This window comes from Micropterus dolomieu, linkage group LG13 (assembly GCF_021292245.1).
Source record: "Micropterus dolomieu isolate WLL.071019.BEF.003 ecotype Adirondacks linkage group LG13, ASM2129224v1, whole genome shotgun sequence".
NCBI lineage: Eukaryota > Metazoa > Chordata > Actinopteri > Centrarchiformes > Centrarchidae > Micropterus > Micropterus dolomieu.
In genome coordinates, this window is record NC_060162.1 from 28,312,394 (window position 1) to 28,339,853 (window position 27,460).

Here is a 27,460-nt window from a genome sequence, read left to right on the forward strand (position 1 = left end):
CAGGGATACCACGGTCCTTAAACCAGGTACTGGTAGCTTTGGCACTGTGTGCAGGTGCCAAGTCCTGTTGGAAAATGAAATCTGCATCTCCATAAAGTTGGTCAGCAGCAGGAAGCATGAAGTGCTCTAAAACTTCCTGGTAGACGGCTGCGTTGACCTTGGACCTCAGAAAACACAGTGGACCAACACCAGCAGATGACATGGCACCCCAAACCATCACTGACTGTGGAAACTTTACACTGGACTTCAAGCAACGTGGATGCTGTGCCTCTCCTCTCTTCCTCCAGACTCTGGGACCTTGATTTCCAAAGGAAATGCAAAATTTATTTTCATCAGAGAACATAACTTTGGACCACTCAGCAGCAGTCCAGTCCTTTTTGTCTTTAGCCCAGGCGAGACGCTTCTGACAATACAGACGAGTGAAGGTGAGAGCTGCTGCTTCTTCAACGTTCTCCCATTACTTTTCCCCTTCTTAAGGTAATTACTACTCGCAAAGCAATGTAAACTTTAACACATGTTGATAGTACATTTCGTTATGTTACTGTGGCACTAGCCGCACTCTACATCTTCACACACGCATGCATACACTCTCACAAATGGTAAAGTACATACATAAATACACTCTCACAAAGACCTACATACATACTACTAACATTTAGCAAACAAGATGTAGAGTTCTTTCCACAACACTTGCGCGTGCGTGTGCGCGCGCACACACACACACACACACACACAGAGTCTGTAACACTGTTAAATGCTCTTTCACCTCCATACACACACACACCCTAAATTACCCAAGTATCCCTTCAAGGTCCATCAATTTTGAATGAAAAAATTATTTCCTGGCATTTCCAGTGGGATCAGGCAGAGACTGGTCTCCAGGGCTGAGATCAGGCAACAGACAAGCAAGGTGAATGGACAATTTCCAGAGATCTCAGGTAGACAGCAGGGTGTGGTGTCTGGAGACAGCAGGATGTGGTGTCTGGAGACAGCAAAAACCATCTTAACTTGCAAGCTGGTAACAGAACATGGTTAAAGACTGTGTAGGGGAAAGTGAAAACACAGAGAGACAACACAAAAACAAAACACAACAAGCATCCCACAATCACACAAAAGAGGAAAATATTCAAAACTCACTCATACACACACCAGGGGCCACTAGACGGGAGTCAAGGCTGGGGAATCGTGATCAGAAACTATATGTCATTATATTGCTTTTAGTGTTTAGCCACGCATTATGCTCTTGCCTTTAGTGGTAGTTCACTAACAATGACCACGGACAGATTTAAAATTGTTTATTGCTTATAATGGAGCCGAGATGGATTGTACAAAAAGAAACAGATCGAGTGTGGGCTGAGGGATGTAGGGATGGGGGAGAGGGTCATGGGATGAGGGGTAGGGGTCGAGGTGTGATGGATGAAGGGTTAAGGGGAAGACAGGTGAGGGATGAAGGGGAGGAGTCGCATTCGTGCCGATTAATGTGTGAGTGAAGAGCAGACCGGTGTCTGCTGGCAAGAAGGTGTACGGGAACCGGTGGAGTCGAGACTGCGGAATGAATGTCCAGAGTAGAGTTTGGGGGATATGCCGGATTTGGATAGAATTTGGCGCAGGTGTTGGTGAAACCAGAAGAGTGTGGCTACTTTCCCTGACTCTGTGACGAACAGAGAATCTGGGAGGTGTTATGAGCACGTAAACAGGACTCCAAGGCACGACAGAGACAGCAGTTCGGTAGTGAGCAAAGGGGGTTTTTATTAGACAACTCGGGTGGCTCTGTAGGAACGAGGGAGAACAGACAAGGTTAGCATAAGCAACGGGTAGTCACAAAAACTAGTTGCTAATGAAAACGGGCCATGGTGTGTACAACGGATGATACGCAGACTCTCTGGCGAATACTGGCGTGCTGGACTGGGGTAGATAACGGGTAGCGAGCAGGAGCCAGGGAGAGGGAACCATGCCCACCTGCAACCAAACAGACACTCTAGGGGAAAACAGACAGACAGACAGACAGACACGATAGGATGGGGGAAACAGCAGAGGCTGTTCTCGAGTCCACATAGAGACGTATTGGTTCGTACGGACCGAGGTAAGAATTGAGTCAAATTGGTTTGGCTGCGTTTGAGGTGATAAATGAGTGTGTCTGGAAATGTCGGGCCATGGTGTTGTGTAGACTCGGATGGTAGTGGAGGCTGGAGGCGGTGAACTCAAGAAGCCAAAAATGCCAGTAGGACATGGATTCTGGGACTCTGTCTGCGTATGGAGTCAGATAACCCGATCTGAGCGAGAAAGAGAGTCAGCGATAGTGTTTTCGTGGCCTGGGATATGGGAGACTCGGATGATGAATTGGTGCTGTGCTGAAAACCAAGATGAGCCTCTGCATGAATTGCATTATGTAAATGTAAATGTAAATGCTCCGTACTTGTATAGCGCCTTTCTAGTCTTTTATGTCACTTATGTCTGGGCAATGGGACCATCCTCTGATAATTATGTCTACCACTGCACTGTGTCTGAGAATAATGCGATTTTCTTGGACCATTTAGACCCCCAAAGAATGGCTGCGATAAGACTGGGTACATGTCAGAGATGGTTGGGGAAGGAGAGACGACTGAAAATTCAGGTGGCCAATCTGCTGCAAACCAACTACCGCCTTTGTAGCCTGCGAAGCCGACAGAAGGGGCAGCATCTGTGAAGAGCTGGATGTCTTTGGCATGGTGACGTGGTCGTTGTGGAAGAAGGAGATGTCGTTCCAGGATGAAAGGAAATGTAACCACGTTTAAGCTCCGTTTGCATGTGGCATCTAGTTTGATGTGGTCATGAGAGATGGGACAGAAGTGGCTATGGAAGGTATGTGACAAGGACTGACCTTGTGAGATGATCTGCGTGGCGTAGTTAAGTGGCCTAGTAGTAAGAGAAGACGTCATTTGGTGTGACAGTAGGCCAGAAGGAGATTGGAAATTAGTAACGAAATTTGGTGGATTTTCTTGGGAGTAAGGATGCCTGGAGTAACCCTGAGTTTAGGGTGATGCCCAGGAACTCCAGTGATGTGTTGGGGCCTTCTGTTTTCTCTGGGGAGAGAGGAACTCTGAGTTTGTGGAATGTGGAAGTCGAGATGTTGAGGCCATAAGAGGGTGGCGTAGAGGGTGGCAAAAAGGTGAGGAAGTCATCTATGACGTTGGTATTTGTTCAATATATATTATTCTATATTTATGTATATATGCAATATTTGTTGAAGATCCAGCAAAGTGCTTTGGATAGGGAGTCGAATTTTTTATTTTATATTATCTAATTAATTTATTTTCATTAATTAAATTAAATGTAATTTTAAATTTTATTATTTATTTTATTTTGGGCTGCTCTTATGCCTGAAGGTTAGATGAACTGTGAAGTAGTAGGCGCCCTTCCAGAGAACGCCTTGGATAGCCAGGCTCCCTGCAGTGCGGATGAGGGCGATGGCCTTTATTATATAGTTTATGGTGCAGGCACATAAGGAGAAAAAGGCGTGCTCTTCTCTTTTTTTCAGTATGTTGCTTGCATGTTGGGTGGCAAGCAAACCATTTTTATTTATTTATCTTATTTTATTTTATTTCTTTTTTGCGAACTGATTACAAAAAGTAGGCATAGATATGGACTGATGTAATGTATTGACTGGAGACTCGATGCCGGGCTGTTTCGGTCGATACCGTAAGTAGCAATACCCATCCCTCTCGGTTGGTGAGTGATTGATGGTGGGGGAGCTATGAGAGGCTGTCTGCGGTAGGGTTTGGAAGTGTGGAGCTGAGGCGGGAGCCAGAGAGACTGCGAGGGTGCATGCTGAGACAGGATCTTTGTCACGCTGTCTGAAAGCGTCAGTTATGACGCATTGAGATGAGAACGTGTTGTAAATGCTCGTCAAACATTTCACTGTCCGAAAGATTGAAAACAAGTTCTGAGTCTGTCGTTGGAGGTAAGTGATTTCGTTTGTTTGTCATGGCTCATGAGAAAGCTGAGTCAAGGGCAGGTGAACGGGAAAGGTGTGCTTAAGTACTTGGTGTGTGGAAATTGGGTTCAATGCCTGGTCTTAGTTCCCAAATCTAGTTACAAACTTAATTTTTTCTCATTGTAATTCGTTTTTAATTTGTTGAAGTCTTCTTTCAAAAACATTTGGGGGGGGTGTACACTGGACAGCTACATGAATATAAGGCACATTAAAGACATTTACTGTATTTTATTCATTTTGAAATAATGACTTGCACCAGTGAGATATTATCTCCTCATGAGCTTACATGCATTTTCATACAGAAAAAGATTTGACATGGGTTGTATAGTAACTTTAGTATATGCAAAATGAGATACATTTGCCTTGCAGCTGCAGGAGAACTGACACCTTTCCTGTTTCTCTTCAAAAGGGGCCCTTTTCCCTTAATGTGGGAATGACCCACATCAATAAGTCTTGACATATTTGGTGCCAGGTTGTCCTGTCACTGGGTATCTCTGTGTGATGTGATGGAACACCAAAGGAAAATTACAGCTTATCTCCTGCATGCCCTTTATCCATTAGGCAAAGATTTCAGCATGTCTGTCAATATTTGCACAAGTGTTGTGTGTACTGTATTGTGTAAAAGTGAAACAGCAAGGTAGGAGTTCTGTATATCTGCTAGCTGACAGTGTGCAAGTTGGTGGCATCATCAAAAATAAGCAGCTTCACAGTTTCATTCTTTGTATTCATACATGAGCATAAAAATCATACTGGTCAGTAAAGCAAACATAACATTTGTAAGTTAAATTAGTTCATTTTCAATGTATTTCTACGTTTAAGGTGAATGAATAGTAAGTATCAAATTCTAAAGAGGCACTGCTGAGTTCCAGAGGAGAAAACTGATTACATTCTGTCCGATTCAGGGTGGGCTTTTTTTTTTCAAAGAAATTTGGTCTTTACAGTGGCATTAAATTAAACAGAATCTTCAACACGCAAATGGCTAAAATCAAGAAATACATAGAAATACTTTCTCTTGCGTTTAAGCGTATTAAGGAAATCTCAGTTTAACCTTTGATTTTGACTGTTAAGTGGTACTTGCAAATATTTTTTTGCATGCACTCAACTTTAGTGTAACATTCGTCCATTGGAACAGGGGGATTTACTTTGTACGATGCACATAAAGACAACATGAATATGTAAAAGCAGGCTTGTAATAAGGCTTACTGGGCAGGCCAACTGAGGAAACAACTCAGGACCTGGATCTGTCTTGCCTGTTAAGCTCACCTGGCAGCCCGAAACCCCCGGGACTTCCATTTAAGTCCCTCTCTCCATCTGCCAGCCTCCCCTCACCACACCATTACATTATTATTTTTCAATAAAACCTTAAAACTGGATGCTCTGTGTCTGATCTGCTTTGGGGTTTCTACGAGAAACCTGACTATGTCATTTGTCAGCATGTGAGTTGTCCACACGCAGCCCAAAATCTATGTCATAGTGGATCATTTGTGCAAACTGTACATGAGAACACATCCATGTATGCAGATACCTATTGATAAATACTAATAAATAGGATCATATCTACATCCAGCCCTTCAGGGCTTTGTAGCCACTAGAATGTCCTTTGCTCAGAGCTATGCCTTGCATAAAAAACATGACAACGTGAGTTTGCAGCTGCTGCGCCTAATCTTGAATGACAAAACCAAGTTGCTTGTACCTGAACCTTCTTTACAGAGAGGGTGTATTTAGTTTTTTGGGTTTTTTTCTGTACTTTTAAATGATCACTGACCTAAGTTGCCTTGAGGTCATCACTAATGAAAAAACTACTTCCTTCTGGGGAAAGAAATGTGAAACTACAGGCAAACGTATAGACCTTCTGACCTTAAATTGCCTTTCCATTGCACAAGTCTTCAAAAATGAAAATCTACTAAAAACACTGCAAATCAACTTCATTCTGATGATGCTAGAACACATGGATTGTTTCAGCCATCTTTTGTTTCAGGACACTCTTTGCTTGAAAAAAAAAGAGCATTCAGTATTTATTAAACCCTTTAATGCAGCCACATACGAAATATATGAAATAGAGCGCAGGCAGACATCTGCATGTAAAGCGTATAAAAGTCTTTTTATGCTTTTCTTTACGAAGACACATCATAAGGAATACTTTCTTCTTCTTTTTTTTAAAGCAAGGAGAATATTATCCTCTTTTTAATGCGTCACAATCATGTTTGGTACTGTATTTGGGAAAAGTACTTAATTAATAATATTTGTGCCAATTGTGCACAATGCAACATTTTAAACCCAGAATGTCTTTTGCAAAATGATATATTGTAGAGAAATTCAATCATGCAAATAATCATTTCATCTGAGTAAACAAAAATCTGTTCTGTGCTCAATACGTTATATACTATATAATACTTATTATACTTATATATAATACTTGTTATACTAACATAACTTAATGTTTGCTATATCCGCATAGGCTCACAATAATAATCTTTTTTATTTAGTGTCATTAATTTACTCTCTTTCAAAATCCCTGCTACAGTATATTTAAAGTTTGCCAGCACTTTCAACATGTGAAAACATGGCGTAATTTCAGCCACATGGAGAAGTGGAGTTGGTTTTGGCTGTTTCTAAAAGTTGGACACAAAGTGGGTTTAAACACATTTGCAGTTTGTTTTGTTTATTTGACTGTTTCACAAAAAGTACTATGTAGTAGACAGCAATAAATTTGGTGAGTACAAAATACTTTCTTTGTTTGAAATGATTCTTTGCATATCAGCAGTCTCATTGTATTGATACAAATTTCTCTACAAAATATAATTTACATGCCTGCAGAAAATATTTGATATTTTATAATCTGATTTCTTAATATTTTCTATGCTCAAAATGGAACAAATACAAAGCAATAGAAGTCAGGCTTGTGTTATGAGCATGTGGAAGATGAAATGATTGTGTGTGCATGTGTGTGACCATTTAGTTGTTTAGACATGCGTAGTTAGAGTTGGTAGGAAGTCTCCACCACTCATGCAGGGTCTACTTGGTATGGTCCTGTACCCAATGACATAGCCTGAGGCAGTAAGTCTGCGGACTGACGGTGGAGAAGGACCGGCCTGGATGTCTCAGCCTCTTCCACAAATGCTCCAGTCTCTTCTTAAAACTGTAAACTGTGAAAATGTCAATGATGCCGATGAAGTAGCGTTGCTCGGGCCCATCGATCACATGCAGAGGATTCTTTAAGTTGGGCAGTAAACGTCGGTTTTGAGTCCTGAAGTCAGGAAGCTCAGATGCATCACTGTCTGGGCATGTTTGAAGGCTTCCACCACCTGATGCATCTCCTGCTTGTGATTGCCTCAGACATCTGCCATCTCTTTCTGACAAAAGTAAGGTGGAGTCATCTTCTGGGACTGCCCCAGGGACAGCAGCAATGCCTGCATGGAGAGGGCTGGAGCCTGGATTCACTGATCTAAAATGATACAGAAAAGGGAATGGGTCACAGCGATTATGTAACCTTGCTCAAAATACTGTACAATCTGTTTCCACTGCCAATAAACCACTTTAAATAAAAAAAGAACAACAAAAAAATATCCTGATGGGGACATGCATCTCTGTTTAAAATGTAATGACATATTGGCAATGGTTGTTGAGATCTTTTACTAAAAGCCAAAAGCCAAGTAAAGTTATTTATATAGCACATTTCAAAACAACCCTAGTTGACCAAAGTGCTTTCCAAGTTCAGGATACATATCAAATATACACAACTAAAGCACCTTTTCTATTGCTGGTACCAGCTCAGCTCGCCTCGCCTCGCCTCACCTTGACTCACTTGTGGCCAGCTGTCCCCTATTTTCCATTGCAGATAGTACCCCTCAATGTAGCTGGTCATAGCAATGCCACACACAACTGCCATGACGTAATGTTCAACGTGACACACGCCCGTGACCCACACACCAGCTGTCTCTTGATTGAAAGGTCCAGTGTGTAACATTTCTGAGGATTTATTGACAGAAATGCATTATAAGATCCATAACTATGTTTTCAGTGGTGTATAAAGGCCTTACACAATGAACTGTTACCTTAGAATGAGCCATTTCTATCTACATAACCGCGGGTCCCCCCTTCCATGGAGGTTGCCATATTGTGACAACCAGCGCTACAGAGCGTGTTTCATCATCACGGTGTTCTTCTTCTGCTTGTATAATTCCAGCAGCGTAGACCCCTGTCACTACATTGAATGCGTACGAAGAAGAAGAAGAAGAAATCATAATAATAATATACAGTCACTACATAGTCTTCTGGTTTATTATAAGTGAGAAGAGAAGTGACATTTGGACAAATGAAGGAGCACACCTGTTATCTAGCACGAGAGCCGACAGCCTGTGGATCTTTATACCATGAAGCCAGACGAGTCGGGACAGATGCAGACGGATGACAGCCGAAATCACGGATATATTCGTTGTGGATTTTCCCAGATGGAAGGCTCTTTTTTTCTGCTGGACAGTTTTAGGCTACGTTCAGACTGCAGGCCAATGTGATCCCAATCCCATCTTTTTATTACAGCGTGAACAGGCCAAGTCAAATCTTTTCCAGTTCGGAATTGGGCCACATCCATATGTGGTCCAAATCCGATATAGATCGGATCTTTTTAAATGCGACCTCAGTCTGGACAATCATGTTGCAATTGATGCAACTTTGACATCACTCTAGAGCATCTGTTGTCACAGTGCTGCTGTAGATGGAGCCGCAGTGATTGAAAAAGCTCCACAAAAGCCATTATTAAACATGTGGCTCTCTTCTGCCTCTACCTCGCTATCATCTGCTCACAAATTCCCTTTCGTACACCTGAAATCCACCGGACTGCAAGCTCTCTTCTGAGTTATGTGCATGCTATTTGTCCGAGCGGACACAGTAAGGAGAGAAAGGGGGAAGGGAGTCAGTTGTGGGGAAGTTGCGTTGTACAGCATCAGAAACCGTAAATAAAAGAACATAAAGTTGTGAACTCTTGTCATAATTTGGGAGATATGTGACTGGTGAGAGGACAATGAAAAACGGGAGTCTCCCATGAGCTAATCAGAGCTAACCTCTGTTGCTCCCTGTTTACTTCTGTACGACAGCATGCTGCTGTGTGTGATGTTGTGTTATTCTTCTGCGCATGCAGGTCACTTTCAGGCCACGGACAGTTCTATGGAAGATTCTGCTAATGGTGATACATAAGAAGACCGTGTGCCTATCAAGTGAACAATAATGAATACTTTATAGGGGTAAACCGGGGCGAAAGTAACACGGGACGAAAGTAACAAGGCGATTTTCTCAGAGCCCTGTCTGCATTTGCAGTCCAAGCAGTGGCAGCTCCTTCTGCAGACAACCCTTGATGGAGCTGCCAAATATCACATGATTTTGTTATCGTTTGCTGCAGCCGTCTTCGGAAAACTGTTTTCGAGCACGGCAAGTAAATAATTTAATTATAATTAATTTTATATGAATATAATTTCTGAAGCGGGACTCTTTTTCGAATTACAAGTTGTGTCTCTCGTTTCACGTGTCACAGTAATGATTAATCTACAGGGTTTAGTGCTTTAACACACCCTGAAGTTTGCCCTGTCAGGGTTTTTCAGTGTAAAAATAAATCGTGTTTATATGTCAGGAGTTCCTGTCGGGACGAAAGGAACACTTGTTACTTTCGTCCCTTATACCAACAGAATATGCCAATAGCATGGGTCAGAAAGACAGAGGTCTGATTCAGCCAGATGTTTATGAAAAGGCATCTCTGGACATCTCTATTAGAAAACATTAGTCTCAGGTCAGCTAAAAAGGCCCATGCTCAGCGCTTTGTTCAGATAATGCAGGAGGAGGGCAGAGATAATTGGGGAGAAGACTAGACCACAGGTACAGATCACATTATTAAGTCTTCTCCTTGGACTAGGAGGACTCCTAGTCCATATTAAGAGAGCTGATATTTATTTTGGCCTGTCTCCTAAGGAGGTCAGTGTAGTAGGTGTCAGTAAAAAGCAATCAAAATGCAGATCACTCATACTGTTCTTACTAAAACAAATTTAAATTAATTTCTAAATGTGAAATTTGTATAGGCCTATTCTGTAAATAGCTTTTTAATTTTTAATCTTAATTTTATCGTTTATTTCCATTTTTGTCCTAACTTTATTAACTTTATTTATTTAATTATGTTTTATTTTTTCACTGTTTCAGAAACTGCTGCAACATGCAAATATCCCCAGTGCAGGATCAGTAAAGTCTTATTTTATTTTAATCATGTCAGGTTCATAAACAGTCTCCATCTAACCATTTCCCCCTGTTTTAGGTGCACACATTTGCATATTTACATTATATATTTATAATATATCCTTAATATAATATGACATATTTTAAACAAATAAAGTTTGGGCTGTCAGGTTACTTTTGAAACTGAATATTTAAAATAAAAATGTAATTTAATTTTTTTTTAAAGATAAAGGACAAAAGATGTTTGCAGTTACACATTAACAAGGTCATGTTTATTTATTAAATACAAGGGTAACACAAAAAATCTAGCTTGTATTGTTGTGTTACTTTTGTCCCACCTGACGGGGTCGAAAGTAACAATGTGCCACTGAAATTATACGGAAGTCATTCTACATTTGCACAAAATACCACCTGATATTGATAGACCACACCTGTGAGTTAGTGACCACAGCAAAAATATATCTCTGTCTGAAACATTATCTTTTAAAATCAGGTTTTTCTGAAAAGCCCCTGCTCTCCCCTACGTTTTTTCTTGGATATTGCTTCCCACTGTGCACACAAATGTGTAACTTGTACTTTCACATGCTAAATGCCCATTAAAAACGTTGCACCGTTTTACCACAAGCTGAAATTATGGCTGTCAGTACTACTTTGTGTTTCTGTTGTATTTCAAAAAATTAAAAAAGACATTTTGGTGATATATACATGCACATCTAATTAAGCAAAGCGAGAGGAGCCTTGATCCTCCCCTGACAATGCCTTTCTATTATATATATTATATATATATATATATATATATATATTATATGGTGTTGTGGTGGCAGCCCGGCTGACGGTGAGTGTCCTGGTTTTTTCTCCTTTTTATCAGTTTTTCTGCTTTTTTCCTTGGTTTTCTGTTCCCTGCCTCCCTCCCTGTGTTTTCTCCCCTGTGTGCTTTCTCTCCCTCTGCTCCTGAGCCCAGCCAACTACCTGCACCTGCATCTCATCAGCCACCTCGTCAGCCTGCCACACCTGCCAGTAATCACCTCATGCCTGCCTGTATTTCAACCCCGGTTCTCCACACCATCCTGGCTTGATCGTCGTTGCTCCATACCCGGTAAAATATTTATTTTGTTGAGGAAAAAGGGACTGAAAAAACATTTTGAGTTTGAGAGCTGTGCCCCTAATGCCAACACACTCTTTGAGTCGGGATAAAAGAATGGAGTGGTTAACCATTTCAAAGGAAGTGGTCAAATCCAAAAGCACTAAAACAGCAGCATTAGCTAAGCACACTGTGATCATAAGACTGATGATCACACTGTGGCGTGATCAACCAAGTCAACCAGACCATGCAGCATGTGGAAAAGACCTTGGATGGAACCTGTAAAAATGGGACCTGAACAGAAACAAGACTTACTATGTGAAGCAACAACAACTGACAACAATTTCCTTCAGCTGTACCCAGGCACAGTCTAGCTTTGAGTTAAATGCTTACATTATAATAAAATTATACTAACAGGCAGATGTTTAAGAGGTAATCTTTACCATTGCCATCATATCAGTTAAGCATGTTAGCATGCTATCATTTGCTAACATGCAAAGTACAGACACACATAGAGATGAAACCAAGGCATTAGACAATATTTGACCTGACAATGGCACTAAATAGAAAGTTAAGGGCTCACCTAAGTTATTACGATTCAGCCTGAATGGGCAACGAATTCTCCAGTCAAAAGAATTTGAGACTTTCTGAGCTGAAACACTTACCAAAGTTATTAAAATTTATCCTCTGGGGAACACAAATGTCTGTACCAAATGTGTGGCAATATTTGGCAATGTTGTATTTCACTGGATCAGCGATCTTTCTGAACTGCTGGTGGTCAGTCATCGAAGTCAGGGAATCACCAAAGTCAGCAGGATTCATCTTCTGGTCCCCATGAATGTCTGTACAAATTATCATGGCAACCAACCAATCATCATCAAGATTTTTCATTCCAGACCAAAGTCGTGGACTGACTGACAGAACAAGGGCCACTGCCATCCATAGACTGTAATATGGCAAAAAAATGTAACTCATCATTTGTGACTGTATTAACTGTTGGAGAAAATGAATTGGTACAAGACACTGGTCAGTTCAAATTATATCACTCTGAGGTTTCTTTCTTGGATCATTTCTTATTATAATTTTCTGTGAAGTGAGACAGACGGTCTAATTACAATAGACATCAGATTTAATTAGACAAAAGTATTTGTTTGAACAGACCATGCAATTTCCATTATATTTCTAAAATGTCTGAAGACTACGGATGAGTCAGTTTGCTTTTAAGTTGCGTGTAAGCAGTTTGGTTAAGAGCCACCTCCAGTTTTCTGTGTGTTTGTTAGGTCTACATGAGTCACACTTTCTGGCTTATTGGGCTCTTCCTGACACTTTAACAGGTCACTCTTTGTAAGCTAAATACATCTATTTTGCATGTACAGCATGGGCCATAAACTGTATGTAGTGGCATATATTTCACACAGGAGAGAAGTGTGCATGATTTGTTGTCCTAACAGGTCTGCAGCAATATATCTGTTGAACTGCTGAGCAAGTAAGTTCTACTTTATTTTACTTCCATCACAAAGGTTATGATTTCGCACATTTGGGAAAAAAAGGAACAAAAATACACTTTTTACTAATATAAAAATACACTCTTTACTAAAAATGACTTTTTCCAGAAACTCGATTGATTGCAAAAAACAAACTGCTGTCACAGGTGGCAAGGCTGTCTTCCATTACCTGTCTCTTCCCAGCCTGTTCCTTAGTTTCCCACAGTTCTCTAGTGGCACTCTATGGCACTCTGTGACACCCTGTGGCAGATAGTGGAACTCTGTGACAGCTAGTGGCACCCTGTGGCCCTGTAAGGCACTCTGTGGCATATAGTGGAACTCTGTGGCATATAGTGGAACTCTGTGAAAGCTAGTGGCACCCTGTGAAAGCTAGTGGCACCCTGTGGCAGCTAGTGGCACCCTGTGGCAGCTAGTGGCACCCTGTGGCAGCTAGTGGCACCCTGTGGCAGCTAGTGGCACTCTGTGTACCAAAAACCCTCTTGGAGGGATGCCCTAAACCCAATTGGAAGTCAGCCATTTTACATTTTATGGTAATTTTTGGATAATTTACACACTCCATACTTCAACGAACTCCATGTGCATCAAACTTTACGTGGTTGATAAAAGTCCCAAGCCAAGGAAGGAATATTCAAGCCAAGTGGCCAATATTACAAGCCAACATTCACTCATAGTCATAGCAACAGGATGTGACTACTTTTATGGTGTGATGAAGCACTTCCTGCAGGTTGGCTATATCTACTTCAAAACTATATCAGAAAACCCTTATCACATTGATGATGTCTTGTTGTCATGTCATCCATGGCGTGTCCGCAAAGTTCCAAGCTTCGCCATGAAACTGGAAGTTGTCACTGCTTCACTGGACAAGCTCAAATCTGTACCAAAATTTACATGCTTGATAACAGTCCCACCCCGAACACATCTACATGCCAATAGTTATAGCAGAGACGTTTTATAGAGGAGACACGCCACTCAATCACACCCTCAGTACAACTCTATGGGGAAAGCCCATAACGGCAAAGATGGCAGTTATCTCGCCCCTCCTACAAGAAAGCCAATCGTCTGCTTTTAACAGCCAAAGTGGGAAACGTATTTCAGCCAATCGTGTGGTTCCACTGACATGAGGGTTTGTTTTTCTTCAACTACGCATGCGTGGTAGTAGTGACGCATGTAGGCATGACTGTAGTTCTCTGTGCTCTGTAGCACCACAAAGGGGACACAGTAAGTGACATTTAACACCTTCGTGGAGCATCCGAAGCGCGTGGCAAATTCACAGCCACACTGGCAGAGTTCCAGAATCTGCAACGCAGCTGCCTCACACCTCACCGCGCTACACACTTGCGAGGGCCCGTCCAACGCTGCTTGCAGCTTTAATTATAACTATATTTATTCAGTAAGTTTTTACAGTATTTCACAATTGCCAAGACACAGTTCTTGAAACCTTCATCCATTTTCTCAAAACTTTAAACATAAAACCTAATGATCAAACTACATTCACAAAACCCCTGCCTTTTCTGGCAAAATCAAACAGTCGCCTCAAACCCATGTATTCTGTGCTCAAAATCAAACACTGCTTTCAAACACTCAAGATATAAAACACTACAGAGCATTCTTTAGACAAAACATCAAAAAACTGAGAACACAGCGTCCAGGGCATGTAGTTACAGAAAATGTTTGGTTTTTTTGCACATTTTCTGTATATTCAAAAATATACTATTGTAAGCCCAAAGAACAAAGAAAATTCTAAATGAAAAGCACATTAAAAAAGGGCTGTTTCCTTGTAGGTTTTGTGCTATTGTGCCATCGCCGTTTTCACACCAAAATGGCAGCGGCGCTACCGCAGCGCCATCTAGCGGCAGTTGTCAAAAAAGCACCAGAGTTTCACCTCTTTCCTTCTATACTCTACTGCCACTGGGAGGGACTGACTTTATGCATCTAGGGAAGGTGGGGTGATTTCAACATAACCAGTGCTGTTCAGTGATTTTAATCACGGAGTGCAATAGGGACATTTTACATCCCTACCCTGGTAATAATTAAACCCACAATTAACTACTGTTTTTCTGTGAACTAGCAGGTCCTCCACGGGAAGAGCTGCTAGTTCTTCTACTTTTTTATCAGCTCATTGTGAATTTATTTATGAAAACTGAGCAAGCCATTTAAGACACACCAGGCACGCCTCCCTCTACCAGCGGTAACATGCAGGTGGTACCTTCAGGCAGTGAATAACAGCAGCAGAGAGAGGACCAGAACTTGAAAGATACTGCAGGTGTGCTCCTCTGCTCAATTGGTTTGACAGTTAAAATTATTTCAATAAAAAATTGAACTGAAAAAGATTAAAAAATTGGCCGTATTTGTGACTTACCTTGTGTTGGATCTCGATGTTGGCACTGACAGTAACTCCTAAGTGATTATTGTTTCTCTCAAAATGCTCATTCAGCAAGTTTCGCAAGTTGCATAAGACCCCATAAATTAGGTAGCAGTCATCTTATAAAGGTATGCGTTTCCCACACATAGACTTCACTCGGTAAAGAACCATGACAGCTCAACATTGTGATGTCTGCAGGCACTGGCGATGGACGATGGCATTGTCTATCGGTTCAACCATACTTTGATTAGAGGCTAAAGCGGAACTATCCCTCTGGTCATGAAAAGACAGAAAAAAACACCATGAGAATTAAGTGAAGAAACAACCAGGTAAACTTGTGTTCACTCCTATCCAAATTTGATGTCACAAACAGTAACAGTAATGTTAGGTTGCTAGGTACAGCGCACCTCTCTGTCTGTCTTGCAAACCTAGCTGAGCACGCATCTCAAATCCACAGGCACAGTGATGCTGGCCCAAGACCCACGGGGCGCCCATGCAAAGGTCTATGGTTGAGCCTTGAATGGGATCAAATAGGATCAACACTTCACTTACTGTCTTACATGATTAACAAGACTTTTTAGATGTATTCACATGATGAATGTATTATTATAATTAAAACATATTTCATACTTGTCATCTGATAACCCACCACCCGCTGTTATTGTGAAAATGGTACGGTCGAAACATTTGGCGATGCAGATGCAGGACCCGCAAATCTAAAGCGAGTCACTTTAAGCCAACACTGAAGACTGTCAGGGGCCCAAAAAAAGAAAAGCGAAAATACACAGACAAAAATAAAATCATAGGGAGCCAAATTTCTGGCCAAAAAAGTGTTAAAAAGCACCATGTAGCCAATGATTGACAAGCGAAGATGAGGAACTAGCTGTTAGGCAAACTAGTAACTTAGCCTATTTGCTTGATAGCTTGCTTAACCTTTAAGTAATAAGACCAGATCTGCAAACTCTCAGGCATCGAGCTTTAGACTCATGCAGTTGACAATTTTCACACACTCTCACACTACACATCAATTTTCTCACACAGTGGAAAAACAACAACTCTGGACTAATGTAAGATGGAAAGCAATGGATTGACACTGACTATTGATTAAATATTGAATTTAAAATGTTAATTCACTGGGCAGACTGGGCAATATGGATGCACATACCTCAGTAAAAAATAATCATCAAGTAGTAATAATAATAATAATAATGTTATCTATAATTTACAGATGCTGTGCTTAACTTTGGCAGTAGAGGAGATGCTGGATCATCAGCCAATACAAACACAGACTCCCTCTTGGAGTCTTTACTCAGTCCAATTCACCTCACATGGTATTTTTGCTTTCCCTTTAGCTCTCTGGCGCCCCCTGGGGAGGCTTTTGTCTTTCTTATGGATTTGTCCTGCTAAATGTCCATGTTTATTACAGACCATCTCCTGTAATTTCATAGAGATAAACATTACAGAGGAGCACAGGGAATATTTAATTTCTAATGCCCCTGAGTGGGGCTTAAAGGTCTTTTCAGAGGGGAGTCTTTGACGTGCCTAGTATAAGAATAAAGAGATCTCCCAACATTAAAACCTGAGGAGATTTCTCCTCAGGTTAAAAGCTGTTTTGTGAGATTCACGCAACTGAAACACGCCACACATACTTTTTTCACTCAGTGGAAAAAAAAGTATAACTGCTAATGTCTACTCCGGGAGCGAATCAATTCTACCCAGCTTATGCGACACCAGCTCACGCCGCTGAGTATAGACAGTTGTGACTGAGTGGTAATTAACATAGGCATTATTTTGCAATATAAACATCTAAAAACTGAAGCACAAACTTGCTCTGTTTGGGTATGTGAGCTGCACTTTATTGGAGGTTCTGAAGTTAACGTGAGATTTCTGCCTAATCAATCGTGTTTTCACTTAATTTCAGTTTCCACCTCCTTGTCTCATCTTAACATGCAGTCCCAAACAGGTCTGTGTCTATCAGATGTGGAAGAGATTCTGAATGTGCAGAAAGTTTTGAACATGAGCAGAACACCTGCTGAAACACAGGAGCTATTAAAATCCAGGAATTACCACACACAGAGCGCCTGGTGTTTACTCGCAAAGTGCTTGTCTGCCTGTCTATTCACATGTGGAGTGCAGTGAGCGGGAGTGTCCTGTAACATCTGAAAAAGACCTTTAGTCCTGCCTGATGAAGGACTTATTGAGTACTTATTCTTCTCCCCACTACCAGGGATATTTCTAAGGCTGACACCAGTACAGTATTAGATTACAACTCTCTAACTGCACTTTAAATGAAAAATCTGGAAACTAAAAACAGGGTCACAGCAGGCTACAAAATGTTGAAAAAACATAGTCATGAAAAGTCAGGAGAACAACACTGACTTTTTGGTTCTCATGATGAGAGTAGCAAAGGAGAGACTCTGGTGGCGCTCATCGTGGTGTAAGGGCTGGTGAGCCAGGAGGAGACTGTAGTCCAACACATTGAGCCTCTGGAGGAAGTGTGTATCGATCTCCACCTGCCGCATGAGCCAGGGACGCTGCCGGTCTACACACACACACACACACACACACACACACACACACACACACACACACACACACACACACACACACCAGAAAACATGACTGTGCAGAAATACAAACATTACAGTGTGTTTAATATATGGATAGTACGACCAGCATTTACACACACCATTTGCATTGACGTTTTATTTGAATATGAGATTTATTTGAATTAGATGCACAAAGTTAATTTAAGATAGAATGCATTTTGGCATAGTTAGATATACTGTTTGGCCTGATGGGGATGAGCTAATGCTATTCTTTTCTATTACACAAGTTCATATGACTCAAAGCACACAAACATCACATTCTATTTCCTTACCCAGAGTGATGTACTGGCCTTCAAAGTTGAGATCTTTGAGAACAACAATAATCTGACTTCCCTCTGGTGCAGGCTCTGTCCAGCGACTCACCTCACAGCCCTTAATGTCGTACCTGGCAATACCAAACATACATCAAACCACACAAGAGTCCGTTTCGGTGTTGTTAAGACTATACTAATACTACTCATGCTATGTATTTATGGGGGCTAGAAAACCAAGTTTACCTGGCATTGATTCGATCATCTGGATAAAACACACTTTGCATAACAATGAAGTATTTCTGCACAAGGACAAGTACAAAAAAGAAATTGGCTTTATAATGCTTTGTAACATCCTGTAATCATTATGGCACATAGAACAGTGAGAAAATGTGATTCTTACCTTCCGTCTGTGTGGGATTTTGATCCTGTGAACACCTTGAAAAAACAGTGAGATTCACTCAGTCCAGTGCAACATATTATCTGACATTGTCTTATAACATTGTAAAGGCGAGCATCTCTGCAGACACTTGCCAAATATCCACAGGCACAGTGATGCTGTCACAAGTCCAATATAAAGTACATGCTCCTTTTAGCTTTGTTTTGGTCTCTACCTGAGGTAAAGATGTAGCTCTAATCTAAATTAGCTGCTAAATGCTCCACTATGTTCCCCAGCTAGTTGAATAGTTTGTTTTTCTGTCATTTGGTGTTAAGGTCCTGGTGTACAGTGGGTTTATCAGAATTTTATCACTGAACCAAAATACTAAATGATTTAATTTAAATGACAGTTCTAGGCTTAAAGAGCTCAAGTTACCCAATATAGAGGTCAAATCACCTACTAGAGGTCCAATTGCCCAATGCAGAAAAAAATCCTATAAATGATAATTGTGTAGCAGAGCTTTGATTTTTCTTCTTTGCTCTCCCCCTGGTTGGGAATGACTCAACTAAACAACGTAAAATTAGCTCTGAAATTAACTTTTTTCTACTAGCTGCCACTGTGGTAGGAAGCTCACTTAGGTATAATTTAATGTAAATAATGCTGTTATTCAATGTTCAATATATTAACACAAAAAACACTACATGCCTGTTTGACCCATGTCTTTCAGTATATAACATTCACCCCACCTTACTTAACAATCCCTAACAACCAGGTATTTCAAAGGACAGAAGACAAGTAAAGTGCGGTTATGTGAGGGGCCGAATGCAAAACCGTAGTCATGCCAGTTGCCAGGGGCCACCTGGAACTAAAAGCCTGCCCTGGCACAGTAGCCACACCAGCCCACATTACCACACCCATGGACACACACGTTTGCTACTTATATTTGTATTCAGTTGATGAAATAATATAAGCAGTACCATATGTAACAGGTGTTTTAACATTTAATGTATGTGACTGGCAAACAGTGCTTAGGCTACAACTTTTAAAAAAGCTGATTTTTATAAGAAATTTACACATACAGTAAAAACTACTACTGTAGAGTTAATTACAAAAGTACATTTGAGTATCACTGTTTTCTTCCTACCTCTACCAGATTCCTCCCTGTTTCTGCTAGGCTGCTCTGGTACTAGAAGACCAGTAGCTTGTCTTTCACAGAAAAACAACGTTATATATTGTTTTATTCACACAAACGACGAGTCATGTTTACATTTATTGTGGCAGCAACCTCTAGTGACCATACAACACAAACACATGAGGGTCACGTATCTTAAATAGCCATAAAGTTGTACTCCGGTGGTGGTGGGATGGGTGGAAGGTTAGTAAGTAAGCTGCTTTTCAACCAGCAGGCTGGGTTCAGTTCCCGTGTAAACAAGATTGATTTGTTTTTTTAATAAAGTTAAGTAGCATTAGATACATTAGCATTGTAGCGTTAGCATTAGCTAGCTAGCTAACTATGTTAGTCTTACATTTACATTATCCAACGAAGGTTAAAGTCAAGGGCAACTGGACTTGGTTGAAGATACTGGAAGACGTTTCGTCCCTCATCCAAAGGACTTCTTCAGTTCTGACTGACTGGCAGGGAAACTCAGCTATTTAACCTCAGTGGGGTTTCAAACCATCCATCTTCTCTGTCTAAAATGTGCACCTGGTGGTCCTCAAACGAGTGTCCTCTGTCCTTCAGATGTAAGTAGACTGCAGAGTCTTGACCTGAGGAGTTGGCCCTTCCATGCGTTTGTGTAGTGGTTGTTTAGTCTCCACCACTTATCCCCCACTTACAATGCTGTCCTTTCATCACTTCCCAGGAAACTCAACAAACGTAACCTATTGGCCTCAGGTGAAGATACCAACGATGGTCGTTCAGTCTTGGCCACCGGTAGTCCTAATGACTGTAACGACTGTCGTTGCAGCAACCAGGAACACTAACGAACCAGCAGTATCGATGACCCGGGCCAACGACCCCACTGAGGTTAAATAGCTGAGTTTCCCTGCCAGTCAGTCAGAACTGAAGAAGTCCTTTGGATGAGGGACGAAACGTCTTCCAGTATCTTCAACCAAGTCCAGTTGCCCTTGACTTTAACCTTCGTTGGATAACTATGACCTGGATGACTGAGAATCTTCATAGATACATTTACATTACATTTATTCATTTAGCTGATGCTTTTATGCAAAGTGACTTACAATTGCTATATATGTCAGAGGTCGCACGCCTCTGGAGCAACTAGGGGTTAAGTGTCTTGCTCAGGGACACATTGGTGGATGTGTCACAGTGGGGAATTGTCTCACACTACAGTCATGTGTCTTATCCACTGGACCAACGCCACCACCCCCATCAGTCTTTAACCAGTCTTTAGTCTTTAAGGCGTTGACAGCCCCCTGTATCCCCTAACCCTTTCTGGCAAGTCTAGCAAATGCCAGAGGGGCCAGACCTTTTATTTTGGGATGGGTCCCAAAGCAAACGTATACATCACTGAAAACATAGATGGATCTTATATTGCATTTTTGTCATCCTCAGAAATATTACTCACTGGACCTTTAAAGAGGCTGTAATATGCTCATTTTCCAACACATTCTCATCTCAATGCGTCATAACTGACGCTTTCAGACAGCGTATGGATTTTACGCTAAAGGTACCCTTCAGTGTCCGTATGAAACACCCCCATTTGCTACGTTGCAGCAAGTGCGCGTTGCAAGCCAGTGTGCTAACAGGTAACGTTAGCCAGTCGACATGCATAAAGTCAGTGACTTAGGTTTAGGTGCTAACATTTCTGATGGTTGTGGTAAGGGTAGGGGCGTCGGGGGGCTGTCAACACCTTTATCACGAACCTAGCTAGCTATCTAGCTACCGCTAGCTAACTAGCACTTCTGGTCTGTACGGGACACCCCGGAGTGTCTCATAGAGATGCACACGGTGCATCTCACACAAATAACTACGCTTTGTCACTCTTTCTCAAACCGTCGGTATATGACGCCCTGAGATGAGAACAGGCTCCATTTTCAGGTTCAAAATCCTATTTAGGGGTTGTACCAGAGCAGGTTTACATGGTTTAATTTTCAAAAAAGACCATATTTTTTTTCATACTGCACATTACTGCAGCTCCTCTTTTCACCCTGTGTTGAAGGCTTCGTTTTAGCTATGGAGTGATACATCTTGTCTCTAAATGATCTTTGTTGGGAGTTGTACATGGGCAGTTCCTAGTTAAGGACTACTAGCCAATCAGAAGCAGAGAAGGGCGGGTCAGTGAGAAGCCGGTAAACACGGCTTCGGTTCAGCTGTACATGTTGCCGACCAGCTTGGCAACATGGACTGGATCAAGAGTTTCAGAGTGGTGAGTTATTAATCTGTAACAAAAGAATCTTTCATCCATAAAGTTTTAACTGAGCTCTGTCTCTACATCACAGTAACAACTTGATGTCCATTGACTGCCTGGGGGGTAGCTAGTGTTTGGAAGGGAGAGGAGGGGTGTGCTGCAGCTCAGTGTTTTTCAGTTTTTTTTGAGGGCGTGTCGGAGTAGCCACTTGGCGAGTGTTATATGAGGCGCATTTAGCTTTCAAAGGGAAATGGCTGGCTTACAAATGAGCTGTTTTCAAGCAGTTCAGAGTTTGGGTTGGACTTTGGACTTTTTCACTTTGCAAACCTATTACATGCACAAAGTTTTATTTTCAGAAGACATAACATTGTTATGAATACAGTGTTTGCTTTTGCCAGAGATTTGTGGAGTTTTTGTATTTGTGTTGAGTTTTAAGTAAAAGTGTATTGAGTAAGCAATTGAGAAAAACTGTATTGAATCTATGTTATTATATTCTGTACCTCTTTGGTTCTGTTTTTTTTTAAATACATTTTTTTATTAATTACAATTGCATTGTCATTGTGTGAATGTGTCGTTGTCTGTGTTATTGGTGTACCTAGGAACTTGACCAGCAGTGAATGGGGATATTTCCTCAGATGTTCCATGTAGATCTTCAGGTTGGCCAGAAGGAATTTGATTTCCCTTTTGTTCTGGGTCTTCAAAAAGAAGCGTTTGTCATTTCTAGAAGTTCAAAAATAAGTAGTAAGTTTTAAGTAGATTTCCATCTTTTTACAGCAACCCAAACTCTGACAGTTTTACAATGAAATGTTTTTTATTCTATATTTTTTATAAAATGTTAATTTCTTATGAAAACTGCTTATGAATGGTCTGTGTGAGTGACTCACGTCAGAAAGAAGTCGGCCTTGCTCTTGGAGTTGCTGATGAACTGCAGGTAGCAGTTTTCAGAACAGAGCGACTGCTGATACTCCTGCTCTGTCATTCCCAAAGAGCCACGCAGGCTAGCAAACACCGGTCCTGCAAACGTCTCCATTGTAAAATCCTACACACATGCACACACACACACACACACACATGCAACTAAATATGGGGGTGGACACAATATTCAACACAATGACGCATATGAGTTTTGTTAGTCATTGGAACACAGACACATCCACCTACCTTATGAATCTGAGTGACCTCTAATCTGAAATCATCATCTGACAGTTCATTCTAGAGTGGGAGAAAGAGGAAAGATGTCATTAAGAATAAGAAGGACTTATTTATTTATATATGTAACTACAATATGTGATTTTAGCAGTATTTAGTACTCAGTAGTACTTGCATAATCCTTCAAGTTTTTACATTATGAATTATTATTATTGAACCTTCAATCTACACACAATCCATACAAATATTATAAAGCTGAAATACAGAAATACATAATTTGCACATGTACTGTGTTGACACACTGATACAAATTAAGCTTCTTCTTTTCATTCTAATACCTCATTTTTGATCATCATTTCTGATGATCATAAATGTCTACAGATGTCTGTAGACCTGGATTGACCAGTATGGAGTCCACATCTGGTTTAAATTATTCAACAAAACTACCATAGAGCAATTACAATACAGTATATCTCCAAAAGAATGTGGACACTATTAGGGGGTTTAGCTGCTTCAACCACACTCCTGACATCACTCCTGACAGACCACTGCTGCAGTTTTCCTAAACAAAAATAAATCAAAAAAAGAAATTGTGAAAGTGAAATAAAAAAGATAAATGCATTTGCCGTGTCATAATTACACAAATTGAATAAGAATTATTTAGGTCAGATTTTGTCTTAGGTGATTAAGTGAATTAATTGTTTTTCACTGTGACATAAATTTTCTATGCATGGGCCACTGAAAGCTGTAATGTGTACTGTATTAAAAAAAATGACGATGTACTCCAAAGCAGTGGAAACATTTTGTCTGGAGTGATAAATCATGCCTCACTGTCTGGCAGTCTGATGGACGAATCATGGTTTAGTGGATAGCAAGAGAATGCTACTTGCCTAACTGCATACTGTAGTACTGTAGCCAACTGTAAAGTTTGGTGTGATAATGCTCTCAGACCGAACGTGACGCAGAGAGCCTCGATTTCCTGTCAGGAGGTGCAGAGGACGTGCTGGCCGTGAAGTGAAGGGATTCACTTGAGTTGCACTCGATCGACAAAGCCGTGTGACGCTGTCTCGCAATAGCCTATCAGCATTGAGACTGTCCGGACGTCACAGATGACTGCAGAGTGTTGTTTGGAGAGGACCAGGCAGAACGGAGGGAGAGAGTCTCTGCTGGCCAAACAGCTGCTGAGCAACGGAGAGCTGTGGAGAAGAGAGCCGGAGCTTTTGGACAAATAAACAGCTGCAGTCGGACTGGATTGTGCTCCAATATAAGCGCTGTATATCGGCGGGAGGAGCTCAGAGTTAATTGCTTTCATTATATTAACTTTTTATTTGTAATTTTTGGGATTAAAATGTTGATTTATCTTCACTGGTGCTTCTCAGCAGCGGGCCACAGTGTTTTTAGTTTCCACTGTTGTTGGTAATGTCCAGAGCTCCGTGGGACTACTACTTCATGTTTATAAAAAACGGCAGTGGACATTACTTGGAGAAAAGAAAGTGAAGAAGTTGAACTACCTAGTATTGTCAGAAATAAGTCTGTTACTTGATTTCAGCTATCATTGTACTTTACTGTAAATAAGTTAGCATAGCATAGCCCTGATCGATTGGAACTCCATTCAGAAAACCATTCCATTCAGAAAATTTGTTGTCTTGCTGCCTTGCTGACAGACAAAGCATGAATTCATATGTTTAGCAAAATTGGCATCATGTAGTTTTTTCGGCATTATTTTTATCCGTTTATTGCAAATAAATCACAGCAAAACGTTTAATTTGGTTATATACCGCTGTAGTAATCACGGGTTGTGTTTATTCGCATTATCACATTCTGTGTGAGCACCCTGACCTCAACCCCATCCAACACCTCTGGGATAAACCGGAACGCCGACTGCGCGAGTCGGACCTCACTGATGCTCTATTGGCTCAGTGGGAGCAAATCCCTGTAGCCAGGTTCCATCATGGTAGAAAAACTGAAACCAGAAGAGTGGAGGCTGTTATAGCAGCAAAGGGTGGTTATCCCTTATTAATGCCTTGTTAAAGGTTCTGGAATGAGATTTTCAGAAGTCATATATAGGTGTTGAGATTAAGTGTCCACATACTTTTGCATATACATGAAATGTGTACGCTTCTCAGCAGCATGATCCTGGAGCAGTGTTTCCCCTAGGATTTTTTTCAGGGGTGGTGGTAGATCCCCAAAACTACTAGTATCACTAGTATTCGCAGGTTCAGTTTTATTTGTTCCCAAATTCCATGTTTGCCTTTTTTATAAATTGTTAAATTCTCTGATTCTGTCCGCGATTTAATCAAAGGGCCCTACATCATGGAATGTTAGTGTACTACAGGCGATCAGGTGAAAATAGCAAGGGCAAAGTTGCACAACTAAAGGTCAAATTAATTGAACTTTTGAGGCGATGAGCAAGAAGCAAATTGCCTGGTTATGTGAAAACGGCTTTATCTTGTGCGTCTGTTTTTGGGGGGGAATATATAGCCTAGTTATATATATTTTTGTCATTCTTTCAAGAGTTGCGGGGGGTCGTTTACCCAAAACAATGGTAGGGGAAGGGAATACTGAAATGTTTTTAAATGAATAAATGTCATTATTGTCATTATCATGCAATGTGTGTGTTATTGATGTCAAAAAACATGTAATAAATTATGTTTTGCTTATCTTAATGCAGTAATATGTAAAAGGGAAGAGGTAAAGAATACATCTAAAGCCACCGTATGTTCAATGTGAAAGGGATGTGTGTGTTGGTGTTTTTGGGACTCAAGAGATACAACAAAACAGACAGGACAGTCATGCATCAGCCTGCTGAGTCAGCAGAGTGTGTTTGACTGGGATTAGGGTGAAGCTGCAGCACTGTGTGTTGAACTGCCCTGTGACTGCTCATTCAGAGTGGGCACTGCATACCACTCTTGTTCAAGGCCTTGTTCAGAAGGGGATTCCCTCTTTCAGCTGTCGTATTTGTACCTTTTCACATGAAAGAGGAAAACAACTGCTACAATTACCAATTGCTGCTCTTTTTAGATCATGCTCTTTTGAAGTCAGTGCTAGGTTATCACCAAACCGTTTACAGCCTAATCAGGATAAAATAAATTAAGTTACAGGTTTAAAGGCTTAAATCAGCCTTTATGTCTGACATGCTTGCAAAAGTTTGCTTTGTAGATCTGCATTTATTTACAAATCAGAAATAGACCCTGTCAAATACTGGAAACTCAGGATTTCTGAGGTCAACATTGATATTTGAGAGTTTTAAAACATCTGATAATGTATATCTGATAAGAAATATCTGATACAATACATTTTTAATGTTTAGTTTCTACTTCCTCCCCACACCCCCTTATATATTTTTGAAAGTGTATAAAATGTGTTAGTATGTGCTTTACCAGTTTCTGTTGCTAAGCCCATTATTATTGGCACTGTCATGTCAGAAAAGGCTTTGACCGCAACATAAGCACACATACCTACATCACCACCGAAGAAAAATTCTGCTATGGGGCCCTCCTGCCTGACTTGTGGACCACATAAACAATTTGCCATTGTTGCACAGTCACTCCTGACACTGCAGTGCTCTCACTACCACCTCTCTCCTATAAAACAGTCTGTCACTGTAATAAACCTCTTCTCGAAAAATCCACTGCTGGTTTGAATAGACCTCTGTGCAACAACTCAGTCCTCATAATGTCTGTTAAGACTGGGGGCAAATCTGCTGGGTCATGTGGTGTAACAGCAACTGTTCCACTAGGGTCTGAGCTGCTTGTATTTGATGCTGGCTACATCTCTGGCTGTGCTCGTACTGGCTGAGGCTGCCTGTATTTCACCTGGGTCAGTGGAACTTGCTAAAGACATATTGAACTGTGTCTGTGCTAGTAGCCTGCTGGCTGAGGATATGGATCAACTGTGCTAGTAATAGCCAATGTGAATCCATTGCTTTTTATCTTGCATTAGTTCGGAGTTGTAACTAAACCTTCACTGAGAGACAGATAATTATTGTCTTGTTTTATGGTTTAAATGATGTGCGCCCAAGATGGCGATGACCAAAATGCCAAACTCGAGGCTTCAGAATGCACACAAATGAATGGTATGATCTTGACACATGCCATCAAGCCAGAAAAGCAGCAGTTACAATTACATTTACATTCAAATGATGCAACATTCACCGAGATTTAGGGCTGGGTATTGTTCAAAGATTTTCGATATCAATCGAATATCAATATCATATATATATATATATATATATTCTCAACAAACTATTGTTTGTAACTTAATTATCACTTTATTATAATTAATATTGTTTGTAATTTTAATAATGGTTCCTTTGAAAAATTCTACTGCTTGTCAAAAATCAAGACATATTTTCAATGTAACAGGCCTATATTATGTTTTTGTTGTTTTTATTCCTCCTTTAGTTTTTATAATGTAATTTTTTTATTGTTTATATGTGAATTTGTGCTCTGGCAACATTGCAACCTAAACAACCTAAACATTCATGGCAATGGGCGAGAAAGAGAGAGAAACAAGTTTCTGCCACTACAAAACAAAGTTTCCTCCTCACTAGAGGAAGAGGTGGCCA

At 40.8% G+C, this 27,460-nt stretch overlaps 1 protein-coding gene across 3 annotated transcripts in view; it reads right to left on the reverse strand.

Annotated features, from left to right (window-relative positions):
- Nucleotides 1–6,422: 6,422 nt before the first annotated feature.
- The window catches only part of pip5kl1 (phosphatidylinositol-4-phosphate 5-kinase-like 1), a 26,713-nt gene continuing 5,675 nt past the window's right edge, over nucleotides 6,423–27,460 (reverse strand). For 2 of the 3 annotated variants that reach the window (XM_046067038.1, XM_046067039.1), the window contains exons 3-10: nucleotides 22,906–22,956; nucleotides 22,629–22,783; nucleotides 22,340–22,464; nucleotides 18,401–18,435; nucleotides 18,244–18,299; nucleotides 18,019–18,131; nucleotides 17,517–17,679; nucleotides 6,423–7,418 (exon numbers count right to left, since the gene is read on the reverse strand). In XM_046067038.1, the coding sequence (XP_045922994.1) occupies nucleotides 6,989–7,418; nucleotides 17,517–17,679; nucleotides 18,019–18,131; nucleotides 18,244–18,299; nucleotides 18,401–18,435; nucleotides 22,340–22,464; nucleotides 22,629–22,783; nucleotides 22,906–22,956 (1,128 nt within the window). In that variant the 3' untranslated portion in view covers nucleotides 6,423–6,988. Of the gene's footprint in view, nucleotides 7,419–17,516; nucleotides 17,680–18,018; nucleotides 18,132–18,243; nucleotides 18,300–18,400; nucleotides 18,436–18,811; nucleotides 18,866–22,339; nucleotides 22,465–22,628; nucleotides 22,784–22,905; nucleotides 22,957–27,460 lie in introns of those variants that run through there. The other variant, XM_046067040.1, reaches the window with a different exon arrangement.